Here is a 23,826-nt window from a genome sequence, read left to right on the forward strand (position 1 = left end):
ACAGTGAACAATTCACTTTTACATACCCTATCCAGACAGCAAAAACTATCCGTGTGGATACAATGCCTGGAAAAGCTCATTAAACATTTTGAAAAGATACATGTTACAGTATGAACAGTCTGTAGCATTAATGAAAAAAAAAAAAAAAGCATAGCTAAAATGAAGAAATGAAGTCACGTGAACTACTCATGTCGCTGTGAGTAGAAGAGAGGTGTAGGAATTGAGCCTGTCTCTTTAAAAACTGGTCCTTGGGCAGGTTGCGGTGTTGAGTGGGGAGGTGGATCCCTGCCTGTCTTTATTCTGCCTGATTTTTCCCAACAAGCTTTTCTATCAACAAACCCTGCTATCACTACCAGCTTGCTCCTGTGCCAGTGTGAACATACTTAATTGAGTAGTGTGTGTGTACTCTCAGTGTTGCTAACTGTAGGTTTGTGTGAGCGTGCATGTGTCTCTGCATGGCACTTCACCATCACCTAAGGACTCCTGCACTTCTGAGCCAGCAAATCCAACCCAGGTGTGTAACATGTACAGTGCCACTGAGTCTATCTAGCATACTTTGGTATGTATTGGCTAGCAACTTGTGTTGATTTCTATGTTATTTTTCAAGTGCTATGTTGAGAAACCTAGGTAATTATCAAAGTCAACATGCATTGTACTCTTTTGTGCATTGTACTCTTCTGCTTATTATTAGTATATTTTTGCATGCACATGTTATATAACTGATGTTCAAGATAAGTACACCGGTTTCACCCTTTTGCAGAGTGTAATGAGTATTTTTTTTAGCATTAATTATTCATATGACAAATCCTTGCCAGTAGTGGAAAATTATTGCCAACCTGTAGAAAGCAATATAACTGAACCAAAATATCAGTAAAGAACCTTCACTCTGGAATATTTCATAGTTTCTAAGTCGTGTACAGGCCTGACCTGAACTGGTCAGTGGGTACTCTGCCTCACAATTAGCAGACTCAAAATTCTAGCCTGGAGAGAAACAGATAGTATTGAATAGAACATATTTCCCAAGCCACACTTTTACTTCCAATGGGTTTAATGTTGTAGAGGAGTGAAGAAGTAGAAGCTTGTATGTAGAAAAACTCTTGACTACTGTCAGATAGAGCTGCGAAAGGGAAAAAAAACACACCTTGCCAAAAATATCATTACAAACACTTCTATTCACGCCTTGACTGTTTCCTGTCTGCTTTTGACATTTACTTTTATAGTGTTACATCATACCTATTACGAAGACAGTATGAAGGTGATTCCTAAACCAGTGTTAGGATGGTTCCAAGTCTAACAGAACCCAGCACTACCAACAGACTAATTTGCTGGATTTATAAAATTGAACTCAGAGGAAATGTGCCACAGCAGCACATATACAGACAGTTACAAGATTCCACGTAGGAAAGCAGGTTGGTGTTTGTTTAGTCCTACATTAAGGGTGCACTAACATCTGGTCCCTCCCCAAAGTGAGCTGAGCCCCCTCAAATCCCTCCACCTGCTAATGGGCGTTTGGTGGTCTCAGCTGCACGATTAACACGCTACCAGAACGCAGAGAGGTGAAATCCCCACTTGGCCTCTCAACAGCTTTAACAATGAAAAATGTGACAGACAGTCAAAATGGATACTGTTACCTGATTTCCAGCATCTTGTTAATTAGCTCAGGCTGATTATAAATGGCTCAAAACAGCACCTGTTTGAACCAATGGATGAATCATTGGCCTGTGAGGTAGAAAAGAACCAAAATATGTAGTCTGTTTATTTTGAATGCCAGATGTCTATATCAGAAGAACTATCTAATATGGCAAGGGACAAAGCCTCTGGTTATGGACTCAAATCTCCTCTCAGGTTTTGCATTCAAAGCATTTCTGAAGTTTGCTCTCATTAGCAGCTCTATTCATTTAGCGGGGGAACATCCACATTTGTCAGAGCTCAGTGGTCAAAGCTTAGACAGGAATCCCAGAATCTATAAGTGAATGTTGAGAGATTGCTGGGAAGGACAGGAAACCTCAAGCCACGCGTGTTCCAAAAAAACCAGACCCTCTTATTCGCTTTCATTTGCAAAAGCTGGAAAGGTTAACTTGCCGTATCTCTGCGTTGCAAGAGTAGTACAATCCTCCGGTTAAGTAATTAAGAACTGACCCCCGTGAGGTCATCTGCAAATTAGATATCAAAATCCAGTTTACTGTGACATGATTGGTAATCTTATATAACTTTGTTGCTCCTGTTTAAAGCACGGAAGTTGCAGCTTGGATGACACTGAAACAACTGCTTTAAAAATGTAGTGCAAATCTCTATACAGGTGACCAGTGATTATATGAAGTTTCCTGTGTCTGTAGTTGTGTTAAAAAGCAAACAAGGTGGGGAAGGAGTGACGTGGTCATGTTGTAAATGTCCACCATGAAAGATTTACATAGTCGTTTCAATTATTGAGTGAGTGTCTGTTAGCTGTTCCATGGTCAGGTTTCGACTGTTTGATCTCCAATAAGATCAGTCAGCAGAAAACAGCACATGACAAACGTTTACTGGTCTTATGGATGGAAATGTAAGCATTCTTTCCTTTCGATGATTATTATGGCCAGACACAGTAGCTTAAACTTGTGTTGACCCAATAAGTGTACAGTGCACTTAAGAACATGTCATTAGAGAACCTTGTAACTCCATTTTGTATATTTGCAAACACAACATAACACTATCGTTGTGGGTACATTTCATGATGCATGAACCAAAAGAAATTATACCAAATTACTTGGAATAAAATGTTCTAGGTTCAGATGTTTTTCTTCCCCAATAAATTTTCCATTTTGTGGATACAAGGTTTGCTTAAGACAGCTGCAATATGAAAAAAGTTATAATATAAAACTTGCCCAAAGGAGCATGCACAAGTTAAGTATTTCTTGTTTCAGTTGTCATTATTACATTTTCGGGAACCTTTTAGCTCCTGGTGTGTTTTCTCCAGGCTGCATGAACAAATATACTAGGGACTGCTGTATTTCCCATGCCACACAGCTGCGAAGGTTCATTATAAGCTTTGAATAGACCAGCATTTCACGGTGAAATGCCCTACTCAGAAAGAACATTCACTGACGAGAGAAAATAACAAAGGGTTATCATTTTTATTACCATTTTCAAAAACAAATCTAATGTAATAAAGTATTGTTCAACAATACAGACACTTTTTTTGACTCATCCCTATTTGGGATCCCGGTTTTCTTAGCAGCAATCTAAAATGCTATAATGTTTGAAAAGGCTTAGATTGTACTTCGGTTAATACTAATGAGAGGTTCTCTCATTGTGTTTCAGGTTGCCCCGAACCATGACAGAGAGACTTACTCTGACTTTACTGCTGTGGAGTAGCTGTGCGTTGATTATCCCAAACTGTGAAGGCCAAGGTAAATATCTCTGTATAACTATGACAACACATCAATGTAAAGCTACATGTGCTGCAAATGTATCCAAATACTATGAAATGCATAGCACTGATGAAATTAGTTATGAGACAGTGACAAGTCCAAAGTATTACTGTAGTACTGCAATCCTGAGTTGCAAGTGGATTCCAAATGAGTATCTGTGTATGTATCACAAACATCTCAAATAAGATCCAAGAACACACCCGCCCAAGGTATTAATTGCCGTAGTCTGTTAACGACAACCGCACTGTGATCTACTCCTGATGTACAGCATTCATGAGGAGTAGACTTTGACACAGGCTGGCCGGGTGGTCGATGCAGGGCGATGGAGGGTTGGGGGAGGCTCCCTCATGGATAACACATCTGAGAATTCAGCTGTGAAATTCCTGTCTGCTCAGAGAATGTTATTAATCTGTGCCCTGGTCATTAGGGTGACAGGACAAGATATGATATGCTATGGCTGGAGGTGTGTGACCCACGTGTCAGGGGGCAGAGGTCAAGCTATGAGGCCCCTAGCATACTGTCTCTGGAAAGCTCTGACAGATTTTGGGTAATTGCAGTACGCCATGCACCTCCCAGGCTAAACAGCGCAGGCAAGTTTGAGCCAGTGGATAAGATGGCAGATCTGTGCTATGCCATCCTGGCAAAGCATTTTTCTTGTGGCGCAAACAGCTGAGCAGATACTGGGAACGAATGATTCTTACTTTCACAGGGATCAGTATATGACTCCCTTATCCTCTTCAGATGCTAAGCATCCATCCATTTCCTTCTGTGCAGCCTGCACCCAATACTTAAACTCACGCCCACACACACGCCAAGGCGTGCAGGGGACGGTGGGAGGCGTGCAGCCCATATGGGGGTCAAAATGGTGGAAACCAAACCTGCGTGTTTCACTGGCACCAGGGTGCTGGCCACAGCCACGGGGGGTGCAGGAGATCTGGGGTTGGATTTCATGGCCAGAATAAATTTAGCTCACTGTGGTTTGAACATGAAGCCTACTGACTACGTCTGCTGAGTGACGTCTCCCCAGAGGTGATCGAGTGAGACTGCATCCCTCGGACCCCGAAAAGAAGACAGGGGCAAGGGAGGGAGGAAAAGAGAGAGAGAGAGAGAGAGAGAGAGAGAGAGAGAGAGAGAGAGAGCAAGTTGCAGCACCTGTTCCTCTGTTATAATAAGCACTCAGTTCCCACAAGTGACACTGTGTTTCCCCTGATCCTTCTAAAACATGGTAACAATTGAAATAATTGCTGTGGCTTATGTGAGGACACACACGTCATTAGAGGCCAAATCTGAATCACCGTAGATTACATTTTGTAGCCTACAACATGTCCAAACATCCAGTATTCTCATCATCTAAACTTAGAGAGTAATAGAGCCTATGGGAATAGATAAATGGACTCAAACACCCTCCTGGTGCAACGTTTTATCCATCCAGACCCCCATCAACTGGCAGGTTCCATGGCTATAGTTGAGCTCACTGTATGAGACCACTTGTCAGGCCCATAGCAGGACACAGCTAGGATGGTTTCCCTGCCTCAACTCATCTGGCTTGTGAACTGTTCTGCAGGAATGAAAAGCAGGTGTAGTAGCGCCGAGGACTGGCCCATTGAGAAAAAGCAGTTATCTTTGCCACATCTGAATCTCACTTCTGCAAACCCCACATGCTATCAATTCTTGCTGTACCCAATTCCTCAGTCAATATGTACCAAATCCATGTGTCATTGCAAATAGTCTGTTGTCTAGGTTTCTGAAGACCAAACAAAAGTGCATAGCATTTTTTTTTTTTAGGATTTTCAAACAACAGAAACAACATGACCATTAAGTCCCAAAATCATGTGCACAGGCTGTTTGGTTCTTAAATGGTACCCGATCTCCGTTTAGAACTAATCCACAGCTTTCCCAGCTGTCTGTGTTTAAGAGATTACTCTTCCTATTGTTGCTCTGGATTGTTCCAACACTCTCAGATAACAGTTAGTACTTTTCAGCTGTTGCGGTGAAGGTGCAGAAAAGCCAGGCACACATTGTTCAGAGTTCACTATGCTCCCACGAATACAGGTTTTACAGAGAGCCAGTTTAAATGGAAAATGCCTCCCATACCAGTCCCGGTGAATGAGTGTGAGCTTACACACCAGCAGAATGGCATCATGTCTCATACCAATTCTCGTATTGATACAGAAATAGCCACAATAGCCAAGAATTCAGTTAGGGAAGAGATGACGTTCCACCTGACATTAATGATCCCATTATACCATTATGACAGAACAAATGCTTTTGTCCCCTACTGCAGACCTCACCAAACCTAAAACCGTTGAGATGTTAGGCACTACGTTTACTCACTGGCATTTGTACATACCAAGGCTATCAGTTGACATACAATACAGCTCACACTTCCTGGACATGGCCATTCCATGCACAGGGTAAAAATTTACTATGCCAGTATGATATATTATGTAACAAGCGCTCAGTACACTGGCTGTCTAAAAGAGGAGGAGATATTCTGGTGGGGGGGAAGGGGTTGTCCTGAGTGGTGGTGAATTCCAGTGGTGTTGAGACAGAGCTTGTACAGGTGGTGGCATGAACGCATTCCTGTCCTACCACAGCACACGCACCCCTCGTGCTCATCACGCACACTACGCACTCAGAGGCACACCCCACGCCCACTGACATATCAGGATGGGTACAAAGAATGGAATTCGGCTAAACCAGCCCATAGCAACAACTAGGCATCACGCCTAAGGTTAATTGTTTAATAAGTATAATCTAGATCATGAATGGAATTTAAAATATATTTTTAAAAGATTACTTCAGACAAACTCTGGAGAAATATTAGGCTATATGGCCCAATCTGACGGTTGTTATTGTTGTTAAGTCCCCAATCTGATTTCCACATCTGCTAAATAAAATTCAAATTAACTGCAACCTATTAATTCTCCATTGAAGTAATCCTGGGGTGACTGTAATTATGAGCTTCCAACTGGGAAAATCCATTCAAGTGTCTGATTTGTAATTACAACTGAGCTGTGACATATTACCGATGGATCTCCTCCTACAACAAGCATACTCCAAACTGTGTGTGAAACTTGAAGGATGCAAATCCCATTATTAGGTTTATCCTCAATATTAACTGTTCCCTCCTAACTTACTTTTCCTGAGAGGGGAATTCCCCTAAAGGCACATATCTAGTGCCAATTCATTGTTGTAATCCACCCTCTTTTTCATTCTTCCAGTGTCCCCTGCAAAGAAGTTTCTATATAGATATTTATTGGTAGCTTTAACGACCTCGGTAGCCTAATCACCCATACTGTGCAATGCATGATGATAAAAAAAACGAATTTTCCTGATTTGTAAAGACACTTTATGCAGATCTAATCATGTCTGGCACATAGAAATTCCCTAGCATCTGCTAACGTATGTGTGTACATAATTTGGAAGGATATATTTTATGGGTGGATGCAGCTCTGTGTATGGAACTCAGTTGAGTGGTATATGACTTAATTAAATCTAGCAGCCGTTAGTTCTAGGAATTCTGGATGGCCTTACCCCCACATGTTATCTCAGTGTTTAATAAAGAGCACTAAAATGAGTAATGAGGCCCTGGATCTTGCTTTGTCCACTAGATGTTATAATAGTGTTCCTTTACTAACACCCATAAAGTAAGGATTAAAGCCAAGGGAAAACTAAACTAATTAGTTGTTTGTGTCCTCCATGAGCCCTTCCGAGTATCTCTCACTGGTAGCTTGTCAAAACAAATTAACTACCCGGCAGACCACAGCTGTCTCAGCATGCAGCCCTATAGTTGGCCAGCTGTTGCCTCACTACAAAGACACTATGCAAGTGCTACACAAGCTGTTGAAAGCAACGCCACACACACACACACACACACACACACACACACACACACACACACACACACACACTGCTAGTCACACATACTGAGGGGTCAAAGTTCGACCCATTGGAATTAGGAGCCTACTCTGCAGCATGAGCACAATTACTATAACCTATCGGCTAAATTGTGAGGGGGTAACCTTATAACTTAATTTTACAAATAAAAAGCCATTATGTGGTTAGGGGAACAAATCGACATACAATCAAACCTTAATACCAACTTTTATCCATTCTTTACTTGCTTCATTATTAGTTTAAAAGATGCATGATCTTGAACTACCAACTGAACTACGCGGCAATCATGAAGGATATCTGACTCTCAATTTGTCTATAAATATGTTACTAACACCAGTATAATACAGCGTATAAGTAAAACACATCACGATTCATGCAAATAAAGGACTTGACAGGCCGAAAGCGAACTTTGGTTCGGTTAATGAATACTGAATTAATCTTGACTGAAACTATCCTGTTTCTTCTTCAGTGGATACGTTTCCCACACCTGATGTGAACTGCACGTGTGAACTTGGCCATGGAAAGTGTGCCGAAGATGGAGAATGCAGGTACGCGATTAAGCTACATTATGTTTATTCTTCGTAAAGAACTAAATACTGATGTAGGCTGTATAAGGCACCCTAGATAACGACAAACATTTTAGATCGACAAACATTTGACAGTGTTTTAGTTCGCGTCATCGAGCGGATTAAACCTGAGAAATTTGGCGCGCGTGGCTCTTGCGACCTCGTGCGTCCGTCACGCGGTACTTAGGCGACTAAAAGCTTTCCTAGCTGCGCTTCCATCGCACATTTTGATCAGCATGCTGTGTCAAAAACAATGTGGAGTCTGACCTCAGAGGCTGTCTGGCAGATGCGATCCGGGATGGGAAGGAACTTTCTGCGACGACTGTGTGCGGATGCCGGGCTGCGTCCACGGCTCGTGCCATCAGCCGTGGCAGTGCATCTGTGAGGACGGCTGGGCGGGGCGGTTCTGTGACAAAGGTACCTAACTGACCATCTCCTGACTTAAAAACAACTCGAGCTGTTTTATGTAATTACGTGATACAGTTTATTCGTTTATATCTAGATGTACACGTGTGCGAAAAAGAGGAGCCGTGTCAAAATGGGGCCACCTGTTCCTTAAACGAGGCAGGAGAGTACAACTGTTTGTGTCCTGAAGGCTTCCATGGGAAACACTGTGAGTTAAAGACCGGGCCATGTCATAAAATCAAGTGAGTGTTACTACTTTTAAGAAAAAGAAAAGAGAAGAAAATCCTTACGTTTTTTTTTCTTCTAACAAATGAGCTGGCTAATTTGATTGATTGTTTTTCAAGACACAAAAGCATCACTGAATTCAGCATAAATATTTGCCAAATATGTTTTGATATATAATATTTAAATGATTATAAATAGATAGCCTACATATTTGAAGCCTTTCATTAAATGTTTTTTCTTTGTTTCTGCTGTGTGGCTGTATCATCCCAACCGTAGATATGCTCTCTGGCACAAGCAATGCAACAGCCTGGTCAATTCGCAGCCTCTGGAGAGCAATCATGTAATTCAATGGGCTCATTACTGGCCCTGTAAGAACTCGCTAATACTAACAGACTGCGGCCTGGCTCATACTGCTCTCCCTAAGTGGTTTCCAGGGAAACCACATAGTCAGGCAAAGGATGAGGCACTGTAGTACTGGAAGCACAATTTTCATATTAAAATGACATGCAGTAGTTGAGCATAAGACATGCTCAAATGAATAACTACTGTAACTATTGTGACGTCTCATAAGTCAAAGTTGACATAGGTTGTGGATACATATTAAGATCTCTAAATAAATGGGCTTGTCTTGTGCTGATGTGGTGTGCCTCAGGTCCCCTTGTAAGAATGGTGGCCTGTGTGAGGATCTGGGTGGCTTCGCACCAGAGCTGTCATGCCGATGCCTGGTTGGCTTCACAGGGCCTCGCTGTGAGACCAACATGGATGACTGCCTAATGCGTCCCTGTGCCAATGGTGCCACGTGTCTGGATGGAGTAAACCGCTTTTCATGCCTGTGCCCTGCTGGCTTTACAGGCCGTTTCTGCACTATCAACCTGGATGACTGTGCCAGTCAGCCCTGCCTCAACGGAGGCCGCTGTATAGACCGTGTCACTGCCTTCCACTGCTTGTGCCCACCTGGTTACACTGGCCGAACTTGTGAGGTTCCACTCTGGCCTAAGGAAGCCCAAACCCAAGCCCCACGTAGGGGTTCCTTTGACTGGGGAGGAGGAGGTGGTTGGCCAGTCAGATTTACCCAGAGCAAGCCTAATAGCTCCACTTCAGGAAACCACTTCCATGGGGTTACAGGTAGTGGCGGTGATAGCCATCTGCTGAAGATCTCTGTAACGGAGGTGGTCACTCAGAGTGGGACAGGGGGACTCTCGGAGGAGCAGCTCATAACACTGCTAGTACTGGGGGGCATGACCCTGGCTGTAGTGGCACTTACAGCTGGGCTGGTGCTACGTGGACACTGGCAGAACTTGCGTGTCTGCAGCCACTGCAGAATATCAACCTCTCAACAACACCCATTCCAGCAATGCCGCTCAGATCAGCAGCACCCAGTCTCCACTCAGCAGGACTGCAAGATTAGCTTCCTGCACACCTCTGTGCCGGCTGAGCTGGAGAAGAAGAGATTAAACACTGAGGTCATATGAAGCCAGTCCTTTTATATGAGTGCCAGGATACAAGGCAAAGACTGCTCACAGTGAAAATGAAGTGTTTCTCTTTAACTTAAATGACCTGCCATGTGGGCTGTCACTCAAGGAGCAGACTGGAGAACACACTTAAGGAAGGATTACGTACACTCCTTGAGGGACAATCAACAAGAAGCACTCCTCAGGAAAAAGAGCGCAGCTCTTGAGTGACCATCATGAACTAATTGATGCCATGAGTAGAGTATGCAGCACTGAAAAGGTATTACAACAGATATGTGTAGAAACACAAGGACTCTGGAAACGTGTTATGAGGAATATCCTCAAACTAACTTGAGACTGCAGTTATGCAGTACTGTACGGTTCACATTTGGACAGTAGAACTTTGTGATAAAAAAGACGTTGCATTTAAATCCACACAATTAAGTGGTTCTTCAAACTAAACTTTAATTGTCGTGTCATGTATGCCACAGATTGGAGTAAAAAAGGTATATAGTTAGTAGAAAGTTTTCAGTCTTTAAAATGTAGAACATGTGCACTTGGAGATAACTGCCATGTAAATGATAAGGAAATATTTGTGATGTTCAATATCTGTGACTTTTGTACAAATGTTGGAAGATTTATTTTCTTTGCCACTGTGTTGATTAGTTAATTAGTACTACTCATTAGATAACAGCACAGAAAAGTTTAAGAAAATCTGTAGTGCATTCACTGATAGACAGTGAACAATTTAATTTATTACAGTAATTTATTGGTGTAATGTATACTTGAGCTTTGCAATGTGTATTTTTGATACTGAGTTGAGCTTATTAAAACTGTAACTTGAGAAATAACGAAGTTCTTTTACAAAGCATTGAAAATGAAATTGAGAAAAAGAATTAGAGAAATGACACAGTTTATGTACAACACACCCCTTCTTTGTTTCAGCTATCTGGTGGCATCAGTTATGGCACTCGCATGTAATTCAAGGGTTTGTAATCATTTACAGTATTGGCCAGAAATAACTTTGGTTTTATTCTTGAAAAAATAATAATATTAGATCCTTGCCTTTTCATAAACATTTAATAAGCTATTTTATTGTTGTGCATTCCCCTACTTTGTGATAGTTATAAATTGACTGATAAATTAAGAATAAAATGGTCTTAAATACAGAAAGATCTTAAGTATGGTGACAAAGAAGAGGAACATCTCAAATCCAGCAAAAAAATACTTTTTAAAAGTAAAATAAGTTTTCTCTGATTTACTTTTTTTTCTGGAATATATGCACTTTTCTTGTAGTCATTTCTTATTGTCAATGAAGAGTAATTTATTTATTAGTAACTGATTAATGATTTATTGAAGTAATTAATTGCAGATGACATGCAAGTATCTTTTCATTGTAGGACAACAGTTTGTCAACTGTGCTTAACTGCTATTTACTACATAGCCATTACACCCATTGCGAAAGTATAAGTCAACATAACATAAAAGGTTCTTACCACACACATCTTAGCTACTTACAACATTTAGCCAATGATTTTATCCAAAGTAACTTACAATTCTCAGTGAACACAAGGTGAGCAACTGAGTGTGAAGGGCCTTGCTCAGGGTTGTGACTGTGGAAACCTGGTTATGGTGGGACTTTAACTGGCAACCTTCTGATTACTAGGCAAGTAACTTAACCACTAAACTACCACTGCCCCAGCTACTTGAGCATGTGTGGTATTTCAAAGTTCCCTCCAGAGTCTCAGGTTTTGCCTAAGCACATCTTAGAGAGGCTGAACTGTAGCCGTGTCCCTTCCTGACACTATATATTTGGCACAGGAAGTAGAGAAACGAACTCAGGAATAAAATGAAAATGGAGTCAATCTACATGCCAGGTAGTATGGCATTGTCCTATACTAGAGCACACCCTCCCTGCATAGACTCGTGTTATTACAGAGGAGAATCTGTCATGAACTACTTGTATATTAACCTTTCAATCAATACATGTTTCTATACAACTGTTTCAAATAGTAATAGGCCTCCAGACAACACTGTGCTTATACAGGCTGATAACTATAGGTGATAATAATAACCAGTGTAGATTTACATAAGAACAAGACAGTTAGACTACTCAGTGCAGTGGTTTTCATCAATGCAAACTTCACCAAATCTTATTCTTAGCTGTTTCATGTTTTCTGACTCAGTTTAGGGTGTTTTTTTCCCCCCTGCATTTTACATGAAAATGCATTCTCTGATACAATTTGTTGGTACTTGATTTATAAACATATTGTTTATTATTCTTCAGTGAGAAATAGATTGTTGATTTATGTCAATAAACGCATTGCCATCAAGAAATGTTAAGATATGTTTATCACTTTGGATACCACTGGTTACCCTGTTACCAAAAGCACAGGCTTTTCAACAGCTCAACAGCTAAAAATGTCGCTCTTGAGATTTACTCTGGCTAACTACTTTATTTCTTTAGCCTTCAATTTCTCAAATTTCTTTCTTTCACTTAGGAATGAATATTATTTAATTTGTAGATATAACACTTGCTAGGACTGGTACTATCTTGCTATCTAATGGAATAGAACCAGATATATTATCTATGTAATTGAAATTATCCATAACATGTATAGGGATCCTTAGACTGGAGGGGTGGGTGCAGTCCCCAGTCTTCATTCAGACAGAACTGACTAGCATCCGATTGCTTACTTGACTCGCGTTGACGAGTGAGACGAGATAACATCTCAATGTCTTGCTTTGCTTATAGGCAGGCCTTTAATTTTATTATCTCGTTTATTATCCCATTAATTCTTCCGTTGTTTTTGGCTTAGGTGACATCATTTAAGTTATAACTGTAGAATCAACTCTGCAATGTTAGCTAGCAGCAGGTAACTAGTTATCATCTCCAAAATATACAGACCAGAAGCTTATTTAGTTTTATATTTTTAGCTATTTTGTGTGTCTCTAATCAGACTGTGTTTTCAATAACAGTTGAAAATTGGAGGTGGTTGAAATTGTCATTATACATATTTGGTTTATTTTTATATTATATTGTGTTGTGTTTTAATACTTTTATTTTGTGAAGTAACAGTAGTCTCTTAGTTATTGAAAAGAATATGCTGGTTGGGGAGAATGAAGGAACATATTCACTGTGAAGTTCAGCTCCAATTTACTGTTGTTGCAATACCCCAGGAATCTGTGAGAGCAGGGGTGGAAGATGATTCACAGGTGGATGATATGGCTACAGACTGTGGAACGGCTTTGACTATGAGATAAACATAGAGGTAGCCATGGTGGTAGGAAAAGGAAAGAGATTCGGGGGGTGTGGGTGGGTGCTGATGTCAGTGAGGGCACTGTGGATTCGTCAAGGAAAGAAGAGGTGCTTGTGTGAGGGGGTACAGGAGTTCCGCATTGAACAATACTCTTCACTTAGTTGCTAAAGTCAGTTGGCAAACGTCAACAGCAGGTAACGTAAAACAGTTCACAGGGCATTAGTAGGATCAGCTACAGCATCCAGCAGAAAAACTGATGTTTAGTTCATGCGCAAACCTATCCCTGCATCTAGATAGACTTATTCAGGAGTTAAGGTGACTTAAAAAGCAATGTAGGCAAGCAGATGAGGTAAAAAGAGAGGATATTAATACATTGCAGAATGAGGTGAAGAGTTGGTTGGTGATATTAATGAAAGCAGATGTCTTTTAAAGGAAGAAAAAGGCACGTGCTATGGCAACATTCTTTACCGATCCATTTATGTTTGTTAAGACCTTATTTATTAAGGAGAAATCTTGGAGCCTAAAAGTTGGAAAGAAGCACTCAGAGGAGCATTTCCATAAAGTGTATACTGATAAGGAAAAAGCAAAGGGGCTGAGGCTGTCAGTAGTTATTCCACCAGTGGGTGACACTCAGTGGCAAATAGATATCATCCCACCAAAGTGGAGTGAAGTTCAAGACATGGTGTGTCATGCAAAGGCAGGTTCTGCACCAAGCTTAATGGAATCCTGTATCAGCTATATAAAAATACCTTATGTTTTGAAGTTTTTATGGAAGATTATGGTTATAGTGTGGCAGAACGGGATTATCAGCTTACTAGTTCCTAGTATACTAGCTAAATGCCATAAATGTAATGTAAATGTAAGAAAGGGATTGTCCCAGAGGAATGGTGAAGAAACAGGGGATATTCTTATACCAAAAGAGAAAGATGCTGTGGGTGTTGAGCAGCTTCTGACTATAAGCCTTCTTATTGTGGAATGTAAGATATTCTTTAGTGTACTCGCATGAATACTCACTGTATTTGAAAGTAAATACATGAATTGATACAAAAGTGCAAAAAGCAGGGGTCTCCGTATTTTTGGGTTGCTTGGAGCTTAGCAGTATGATTTTCCATCATATTCAGACAGCAAATAACGAGGTGTGGTTTTCCTAGACCTGGCTAATATAATTTTCTTGATGCCGCATAATCTCTTGTGGAAGGCATTTGGGTTCCTCCAGTTACCAGATAGGATTACGAGGCTGGTTAAGGCGTATTTTGAAGATATTCAGTTTTGTTTTAATATAGGGGAGTGTATTACATTCTGGCAGCAATTGGAAATAGGTGTAATGACAGCTTGTTTTTTACCATTAGCATTTATGATAGTGACGGAGGTGATAATTAAGGATTGGAAGTGGGTTATAGGTAGGGATAAGCTGCAGGACGGTACCAGGCTCCCTACAATCAGGATGACAATATATGGATGACGTGACAATGCTGACTCTGCCATGTGCTTGATGATTATTAGAGAAGTTAAATGATAATCTAAGGTGGGGAAGGATGAAGGCTAAATCTAGACAAGTCTATAGGTTTTGAAAGGAAACTTTTCCCTTTTGAAAAAAAAAAGTCTGCTGATGGAAGTAGAATGATGATACTTTTATACTTGAGAAACTAGTTAGGTAGAGTTTAAGTAGACAGCGTAGAACAGCACTGAATGATAAAGAGCAAGTAGTGGGGCTAAAGAAGGAGGTGGTGAAGGCTGTTAATAACATCAATAAGATGTTTTTCCCCAGGTAAACTGAAACTGTGGTGTCTACAGTTTGGCTTGTTGCCTTGAATTAAGTGGAGACTGACAGTTTATGAAGTAGCAATAACTTAAGTGGAGAGGCTAGTTAGGATTATAAAGTAAATAAGGCTATAAGAAGTGATATTCTCTCCTGTCTGGGGTTTGGAGCTACCACTGAAAACTTTTAAGAGGAGTCTTGGAACATTCCATAGGTCAGAGAACTTAATTCAGTGAAACACAGATGAAAAGAGGTGACTACCTGATGACCCCAGTGAAGAGCTTGTGAGGTAGTGGGATCCTTAAATGTTTATTATGAGTGAAGTAAGTGGATTGGGCCCTATGTGAAACCCTAATAGTTTGGCACAGGATATCTGACATCTCATTCTTTGTATAATTAAATGTTTTGCATTTCTCCCCCTAAACAAGCCCACCCTGGTCCTGCAAAGGCCCAAACTAAGTGAGGGCTGCCCACTCAGGGCCAAGTTGGGTTTGTCCAGATTCATACTTGAGATCAGAGGCAGTCCACATTCTGAAATGGTGTCTCGGTGACCAGGGAGGGCTAGTCCCTGCAAGGCCCATGTGGGTTTTTTGTGGGTTTTCCCAGGTCAGCATTGCTAACAAGGCAGCCCACATTACTCCACTAGGGGCATGTTTGTTGGGGTCTTTTTAACTGATAAAAAGGGGAATACATTACAGAGAAGCTTGTAGAAGGGGGAAAGGGGGTACATTTTTGTTGTGACTTCAAAATGTCCCTTTGATAGCTCAGTTGGTATTGCGGTGGTCTGTATAGGTTGCACTAGACATCCTTAGGTTGCTGGCTTGAAGGAGCATTTTTCAGAGCTGCTCTTTGGGCCAAAAGCTGTGGTTCAATATGTGACACAAGCTGTACTTATATTAGGGCTGTGGTAGCTCAGTGGTTAAGGTGCTCATTCAGAAGCTTGATGGTTCAACTCCCAGCATTGCCAACTTGCCACTATTGGGTCCCTGAGCACAACCCTTGACTATAATGTTAAGTGTCAGCTAAATGCAATGTAGTGATAATTATTGTTAAAAAGAATGACTGCACTTATTCCAGCAGCAGAGGGAACCCAGAGAATTCCCACAATCAGCCCTGCAGACAGTGTGACATTAATTCAAAGTAACAAAAGTATCAATTATTTGATTCCCTTTATATACTGGGAATCAAATCATTGAGCTCATGACAAAGCAAAAGTAACATACGTGGAAAAACGTTCTCTTAAACAAGGTTTAAGGTCTGCATAAAGATTTCTGCATTATTATTGAAATGACTGAGCTTCATCTGACTTATCTGAAACAAGTTTATTTAATACTGAAAAGTAATATATTGGTTCACTGAGATCATTGTTCCACTAAATTCTTTTTAGTTAGGTTATGAATTGATGGTTATTAGAGAAGTTAAATGATAATCTTAGGTGGGGAATAACGAAGGATGATTATGACCTGGGTCTTTCCAAGTACAGTGAAACCATACCACAGTGCTCCTCACCAGGGTTTGCTCATATTAGACCACTGAGAAATAATGAACAGTAATTTTTTTTAAATAAAAGACAAAAAAATACATGTTTTCAATACCAATACATTATATATTCCAGACCTATTTTTAAACAAATCCAAATGGCCCTGTGTCAAAATCATAAAAAGAAAATGCAGACTGCATGTGTCTCGAACTAATTCATGTATAAATACAAAAACACTTACAAAAAAATTATGCCGCCTAGAAGAGCTGCATGATGTATTACAGTACACGTTAGGTCTTGGCCAGTTCACCAAAGTACTTTTCCAAGATACCTTCAACGTCCTCCTCTGCATAATCGTGTACCTGAAAGAGAGAGCTGGCTGGCTGGCTATCAGCACCTCGGATCATGGCCGACAGCACTAGAAAGAAACAAAAATAATACCAAGTACAGCAAAATAATGCACATAAAAGCAAATTGGTTGTAAAATTCTAGAATGACGTAGTCTTTACACACCACAGCTATAACATAAAAGAAAGATAAAATGAGTTGAACAAGGATGAGCTGAGAGCTACAGTAGAGAATTATGGCTTATGTCCTAAAAATGTATAGATTCATTATGCGGAGGATGTAATTGTGCAATAGGGAGTAATAGGACCACCTCTCTCAGATGAGGTTCGAAAAAGACAAAGAATCCGCTTGTCCATGGCTACGGCCCGACCTAGTTCATAGCCGACCCCTAAAGATGGCTGCGTCACCTCAGCAACTATGACTGGGAAAGGAAACAAAGAAAATGTCAGGATAAGCAGGCTCCTCTAAACTGGTCAGTTTTCTTTCTGATACATGGCGATTCCTCCTCATGTCTGCCATGGACCAAAGTTCAAAAGAAAGAAGTTTCCATTACACTTAAATGCCCTAGACAAAAGGAGGGAAAAACAGGAAAACTGTTTCTAATAGCAGAGTACTGCATGTTTACAAAATCAGCAGCACATATTTGTTAGTCCCATTTTAGGAAAAGACCTTAGATACTAATATGGTCACATAAACCTTATTCTAGTATACTTAGCAGTAAGAATTCTACATTCACGGCATTTGCCAGACGTTCTTATCCACAGCGACTTGCATATATTCCAGTATCACAGTACATGCACTCCCTGTGTTCTATCACCAAAACACTTGTCTCACCATCCGCCAAAGCCAACCACTCCATATCCCGGTCATGGATAGCTTTATCTCCTAGAACAGCATCCTCACCTGAGGCAGGAGCATACAGTTTACATCTATTACTGCGTGAGTGTTGACAGTGTTACTGAATTTATTACACCTAACTATTAAACATAGTAAATGACACCTAACTTTACTATTAAACTTAGTTAACGATACCTAATAAGCACCACGTTGGTCACTGAAGAAATCAACAATCTTGTCTTCTTATAGCTATCACAGACTTATAGCAATCTGAAGACCCTAAACCAGAAGCTACCTTAACTAGTTAGTTAGCTAAGGTATACAACTTGCATGGTACCTTTCTCAGAGAGATCAGCGTGGCTGACATGCTCTGTCAAAACGTCCCCATACATCTGCAGTTTCTTCACAATTCTCCTATAAATAGCCACGTCCTGCCTCCCTCCGCGTATACTCCCACAAAAATATATATGCATTACGTGGAGCCTTAACCAAAAGAAATAAGTGACTTTCTGAAACTACAGTTTGTCGCTGTAACTGTTCTCCGAGACAGCGGCCTCCGTCTTTTCACCTTTATTTTGGCTCCACCTTGTGGAAATGATCATTAGAAGAATTCGAATTATTAGGAGACAACTACAAAATGTAACTAAAGCCCCGTCTTAATAAGGTGACCGTGTGCCACTGACTGAAGTCTCAGGTTAGTTAAATTTTCTGTGAAGGAGATAGGATTGCTATGCGTGCAATGTAGCCACGCTTTTTTGGGGGGGTTACTTTTATTTTGGCGCGCTACCGTTCCACGTCGCGTTTTACGTGATGTTATACGCATTTCCGCTTCCGTGTGGAAGCAAGTAATATATTTTGAGTTGCGTCCGAGTCTTGCAAATAATAATAATAATAATAAATCAAAATTAGGAAGAACGAGAGATCAGTCTGTGTCGATTTTAAACAACGCCGATATAGGTATAACGGGACACCAAACAACCTGTTATTGGTTTGCCATATATTTTGCGTTCTACCGCTGTTAGCGACGCTAACTTAGCTAGCTAGCGATAACTAATGATGGCCGTAGTAATCATGTTATCTTTAAAGCTCCGGGTCTCATTGTCGTTACTGAAAACATACTGACTTATTCACAGGCAAGGCTGCAGTCCCAGCTTGAAGCCCGTGTATGGAAGTGGAGAGGGCCCGAGAGATGGGTCCAGAAAGAGTCTTACCGAGCTCGGAGGAGGATCTGGTGCAAGACCGACCTTCAGACACGGCGGCTGCCGAGGAGTGGAGTGGCGAGGACATGGAGGAGGAGGACGGAGGCGCTGGGGACGACGAGGAGGAAAATGTGGGATATTATTACCAGCCACTGAACCAAGATCCTGATGGACTAAGCAACGCGCACATAGACCAGGCTGATGAGGGAACCCATGCCGAACAGCTTCAAGATGTCCAGGAGAGGATAGAGGTAAACTGAAGCTTTTGGCTTGATTATTAATTAAGGTTTTTTACCTTTTGTGATTGGTGCATAATACGCTCCATAGGGAAAGTAAATGTCAGTAATTTGGTACAGGTTTGTTGACATTCAGTATCGCCTGTACAGGCCATGGGCCTGTTCCTGCCTCAGCCACCGCCTCCAGACAGTGATGAGGAAGAGGATTCTGAGGGAGCTGCGGCACGGCGCAGTCATGCATCTATTCCCATGGATCCAGGTAAGAAGGATGATACCATGTCAACAGCAGTCTCATCTAAAAGACCCAGTTTGCCTCCTTGATCATTTTCTATATTTGGTCTTGCTACCTTTCACAGACCACGTTGAGCTTGTAAAGAGGACAATGGCAGCAGTGAACTTGCCAACACTTGGTATCCCTGCCTGGGCACGGGACATCTCTGATGACCAGTGGAAGGACATGGTCCAGAAGACGCTCCAATCCCGGCAGAGCTCTGCAGGCCTCATACTGGAACGCAAATGAAACCAGCCAAGGCTTTTGTCCTCTATCCTGCAGCACACATTGGCTTACTTAAGAAAATTTTAAGTATGCAAGATGAAGTGACCTAAAGAACTTTTTTTCCAAAATGTATATGTATATTGAGATTGATTTTTTGTTTGGAAGCAGTGTGCTGGTTCTAGGATGGAGTAGAAGGTTAATACACTTTGCTGTCCAGATGTCACATAGCTTAAGAGTAACCTAACTTTTCCTGCATGAATTTATTTCTTGAATGACTGCACCAAATGAAGTTGCTAGGGTTTGCAGACACTACCCACTTGTGAAAACTCCATATTTCAATACACTTTTACATACCATACCAGTTATTCATCTCAGTAAGGTATTATTTTTTTTTCTGTTAGGCTTTAAAATAGTTTTTTCAACAAATTAAATATAGTTGAAAATTGTCATACAATTTAAATGTCTTTCACCAAGGACAAATAACGTCCCTTTCATGTGACTAAGTAATTACTGCAACTTATAAGTGATCCGTATGCAGTGCATGTAGACCTTCGTGTAGTACCCCATACACTCACAAGCTCAGTCTTTTATCTTTGACTTTATTTTTGTTCTGTACATACATGAACATCTGTACAAAATATGACTTTCATACTATGTAATGTAACTACCTAATTAAAGTACAACATATGTACATATGACCTGGAAAGCAGCTTAAGATTAGTGTTAAGACTTAGGAAAGAGGGCTTGGAACAGGGGAACGGAAGGGTGAGTGTGGAGAGACCCATACTTTTCTTTTCCCTCTCCAGTGTTTTGCTGCCAGACAACAACCACTTGCCCAGTCCATAGAGCGAGCTAGCATCACTTAGGACCCAGCAAAGCTGTAAAATGCCAATTCTTGCACTTGATGCTACCGGCTTATCCAACTGTTTAATTGCTCAGGTGATAACTCCAGAATGTATTTTGAAGATTTGTGCTAAACTACTGTGGTAGATGCACAGCCTTTTCCCACACCAACTCATTGATTGCTTACACATTGTCAAAAGTTTACATCACTTGTGATAAGTCAACCTTGTAGCCAAGCAAGGATCAGGCAAGCGCTGCATTGTCCAGCTGCATACGTATGGTGTGAACATTTTCTTGGAATGATCAGAGTGATTGACACAATTTTATAGCAATGGGGCATTGTGCAGCAGGTGGAAGCAACATAAGGAAATAAAATCAAAGCAAAAGGGTGGAGGGAGAATCATTTGGGTTATGACGAGTAACGGTGCAACCATAAGCAATATACATTACAATATACAAATATTTGCAAAAGTTACTGCAGGCTATCTGGTTCCCATTTAACTAGCATGGAAAGTAAAGTAAGCCTTTCTTTTTATAGTCCTAGTAAGAGGATTGTATAGAGCTCTGTCCTTGACATTTCAAATTCTTTTTTTTCCTGTCTCTCTAAAAAATAATAAAAATTAAATAATAATTATATATATATTGCTTAGGTGCTTAAAAATGTATAATTATTAAAATGTTAAACAAGGTGTCGGTGAGAGCAGAGATGAGAAGTGATTTCCTACACTTGCACTTCACTTTTCCCATTCCACATGATTCAAAAATAGGGGAGCCTTCCTTTTAATATAAAAAAAATACAAAAACATGGGACAAAATAAGACATTAGAAAGGTGGGCCTGTGATATCAAAAGAGTTGCCTTACTATTTCTTGACAATTAGTTATAAATTCACTAAACATTACAAATATGCAAACGCATGTTATGGAACCATGGAGACAATCAGCAAATTCATGTTTTTCTGAGGGACAGGACATTGAAAAACAACATTATTCTTCTGCAGAATGATCATGAAGCATGGAATAATCTGCTGGTGTTGATTTAAGAGGTCATCGATTTCATTAAGCACCTTACATTCTTAGGTTCTAAGTTCATAAACAGATCACCAGCAAGACAGGAAATGGATTTATCCTTATATCCTGTGATGACAGGTCTGGTATAAATGTAACCATGGGTCTAAGTAAAATCATAGCAGCCATCCATCAGGATGCCTCAAGTGATGTTCTGAATCTTAGACAGCAAGGTTTGCAGAACTAGACCCCAATACACTTCCGATACAGCATATGGATCTCATGAACGCCTAATTCTGTTACATTATGTTGTGTCATTCAACTGGTGACAAGTCTCTGAAATTGCTTCTGATGTGCAAGAGAGAAGCATGATGCTTTGTCTTGAGGAACCTTTATTGCAATTTTTAAGCAACCATATTCAAGGTAAAACTTTCACCATTATGACACCAAGTAATATGAAGAGCTTGGAACCCAGCGCTTGCTATGTCTCTGCAGATCACGAAAACAACAGCAAAGCTTGTGGCACGGTTTGATAGATTCCTTACATTCATATGCTTCACACAGTCCCACAAGAGAAAGGCAACATGATTAATTGTTAAAAGAGAGTGACAGGCCTGCACACACCTAAGAGTCCCTAAACCTAGCTCATGCAGGAAAATGAATGCATGCTCAGTGTCCCCATCAAAGTCCTTGTTATCTTTTGGATAACAGAGACCATTGACTGAGCCAGTGGAGGAATCTACACAGCCAATGGAGAGAATCCTGAAAATGCAACACAACTGAAAAAGACAAAGACAAGATATAGTAGGTGAGGAAAATCAAATTTAGAAAAAAAAGTGTGTAGTAAAAAAATGGAAACATGCTATGATTAAGTGGAAAAGTAATCAGTTTAACATTAAAAACAGTGCTAGCACAATTCAAATACAATCTGCATGATCATTAGTTGTGGCTGTGTGCACACTGGAATGCGTGCTGGTCTGTGTGTGGAGGTTCATGTGCATGTGTTTGTGTGTAAAAGAAATGGAGGTCATAGGAGCTCCCCATTATTTTCTATGTTGACCAGGATCCTGCAGAAAGGGTCCTCCAGAGGAATTGAGGAAGGAAAGAGGCAGAGGCAAAGAGAGGAGAGGAAGGGAGGTTACAGCAGGCGACATTTCTGGACAAAGACGAGAGGGACAGTTTAGGCGTGGTGCAGGTGAAGGGTGGTGGTGTTTCCCGGTCAGAGAGCTTCCTGATTGGCCGTCAGGTATTCCTCTGCCCGCTTATGGGCCTCCAGGGCCTTTATAGTGTACACGTCCTGTGGCAGCTCAGACTTCCGTCGCATCAGCACCTTGTCCTTTTTTATCTCCTTCATCCCCTGAAAAGCATCAGGCAGAGTGCGGTACATCACTAAACTACCCAAAGGGGGATATATCAAGCAGTTCATAAATACAAAACAGAATTCTAAAACATATTTAACACACTTTTTATAGAAGAGAAAACACAAAACGTTGTGCACATAGGTAGTGTTAGAACTCTTCCATGTATGGCTGTTACTATCTTCTTGGCCTACCTAATGAATCAGTTAAGCTAGATCAGCATGACAGTAATCCTGAATACAGTGCCCTGGCAAACAGGAATAGCTCCAAGCAGAGAAACAAAGGATTTCATAACAGAAGGATATAAACAACCAAAGCGCACTGCTATCAAAATCTGTATATATAACAGACATGTGCTTAAGCCGTCTTTATACATATGGCTACTAAGTGACCAAAATATACAGTCTAATGCAGCTGCAATATTAACAGAAAACAAGGGCCACAATGTCACTGATGCGAAGCACCAGATTTATAGTACCCCTGTAGTATTTTTACCAGTAATAATTTACTGCTTGTTAAGAGTGAGTGCTTAGTGAGTGTACTTTACAATCCAGTTTTACGAGGTGCTTCACATCTAAAAATCTTCCATCTCAATCTTAAAGAACTTTGATATAAATAGAAGTCCAAAGCACTTCTGAGCTTTTCAGAGATTTGTAGAAATTAACACAGAAATGATTATACAGACATTCTCATTATATACTCAAGAAACTGCTAGGACCGTACCGGTGCCAACTTAAAGCCAGAAGTAGCAACATGAGCGCAATGCAATAATTTTGTAGTCAATTACACATATATTTGTATTTTTGAACACTGCAGCTGCACTGTGCATGTGAGTGAATACATTTTTTGCCATTCAAATTATATAGGTAATACCTGATCTGACAGCATTCTGACGTGTACAATGTGCATACAGATGAGGACTTAAATCACAACATGGTAAAATACAAGTAACAATTCATGTTTGTGCATATTAATGTAGCAACCTGCGTCGCACATAGCTCTGGAAAAAATTAGGAGACCACTCCATTTTTTTCTTAAATCAGCATC

At 40.6% G+C, this 23,826-nt stretch overlaps 4 protein-coding genes across 7 annotated transcripts in view; 2 read left to right on the top strand and 2 right to left on the bottom strand.

Annotated features, from left to right (window-relative positions):
• The first annotated feature begins 330 nt into the window (after positions 1 to 330).
• Positions 331 to 15,092, top strand: dlk2 (delta-like 2 homolog (Drosophila)). The gene is made up of 6 exons (XM_027002547.2): positions 331 to 514; positions 3,301 to 3,389; positions 7,780 to 7,858; positions 8,163 to 8,293; positions 8,379 to 8,523; positions 9,159 to 15,092. Exons 1-6 carry the CDS (start codon positions 444 to 446, stop codon positions 9,976 to 9,978), a joined length of 1,335 nt encoding a protein of 444 aa, XP_026858348.2. The 5' UTR covers positions 331 to 443; the 3' UTR covers positions 9,979 to 15,092.
• On the bottom strand, positions 4,443 to 18,390 carry dnph1 (2'-deoxynucleoside 5'-phosphate N-hydrolase 1). Of its 4 annotated transcripts, none has more exons than XM_027002553.2 (5): positions 17,979 to 18,390; positions 17,639 to 17,707; positions 17,115 to 17,225; positions 16,698 to 16,874; positions 4,443 to 4,461 (listed from the first exon to the last, which is right to left on the bottom strand). In XM_027002553.2, the coding sequence occupies exons 1-4, from the start codon at positions 18,112 to 18,114 to the stop codon at positions 16,747 to 16,749; spliced, it is 444 nt and encodes a 147-aa protein (XP_026858354.1). In that variant the 5' UTR covers positions 18,115 to 18,390; the 3' UTR covers positions 4,443 to 4,461; positions 16,698 to 16,746. The 4 variants fall into 4 exon arrangements, with proteins under 4 accessions (XP_026858354.1, XP_026858353.1, XP_026858352.1 ...); XM_027002552.2 differs by lacking the exon at positions 4,443 to 4,461 and adding an exon at positions 16,280 to 16,508; XM_027002551.2 differs by lacking the exon at positions 4,443 to 4,461 and having other exon boundaries at positions 16,280 to 16,874.
• An 83-nt stretch (positions 18,391 to 18,473) lies between these two features.
• mea1 (male-enhanced antigen 1) lies at positions 18,474 to 20,263 on the top strand. Its single transcript, XM_027002550.2, has 4 exons — positions 18,474 to 18,598; positions 18,775 to 19,091; positions 19,227 to 19,335; positions 19,433 to 20,263. The coding sequence occupies exons 2-4, from the start codon at positions 18,807 to 18,809 to the stop codon at positions 19,594 to 19,596; spliced, it is 558 nt and encodes a 185-aa protein (XP_026858351.1). The 5' UTR covers positions 18,474 to 18,598; positions 18,775 to 18,806; the 3' UTR covers positions 19,597 to 20,263.
• Positions 19,688 to 23,826, bottom strand: part of ppp2r5d (protein phosphatase 2, regulatory subunit B', delta) — a 30,769-nt gene continuing 26,630 nt past the window's right edge. Inside the window, exon 17 of the mRNA XM_027002545.2 lies at positions 19,688 to 22,778. Within this exon, the coding sequence (XP_026858346.1) occupies positions 22,641 to 22,778 (138 nt within the window). The 3' untranslated portion in view covers positions 19,688 to 22,640. The remainder of the gene's footprint in view (positions 22,779 to 23,826) is intronic.

The sequence above is a fragment of the Electrophorus electricus genome, chromosome 11 (genome assembly GCF_013358815.1).
Source record: "Electrophorus electricus isolate fEleEle1 chromosome 11, fEleEle1.pri, whole genome shotgun sequence".
In the NCBI taxonomy this organism is placed as follows: domain Eukaryota; kingdom Metazoa; phylum Chordata; class Actinopteri; order Gymnotiformes; family Gymnotidae; genus Electrophorus; species Electrophorus electricus.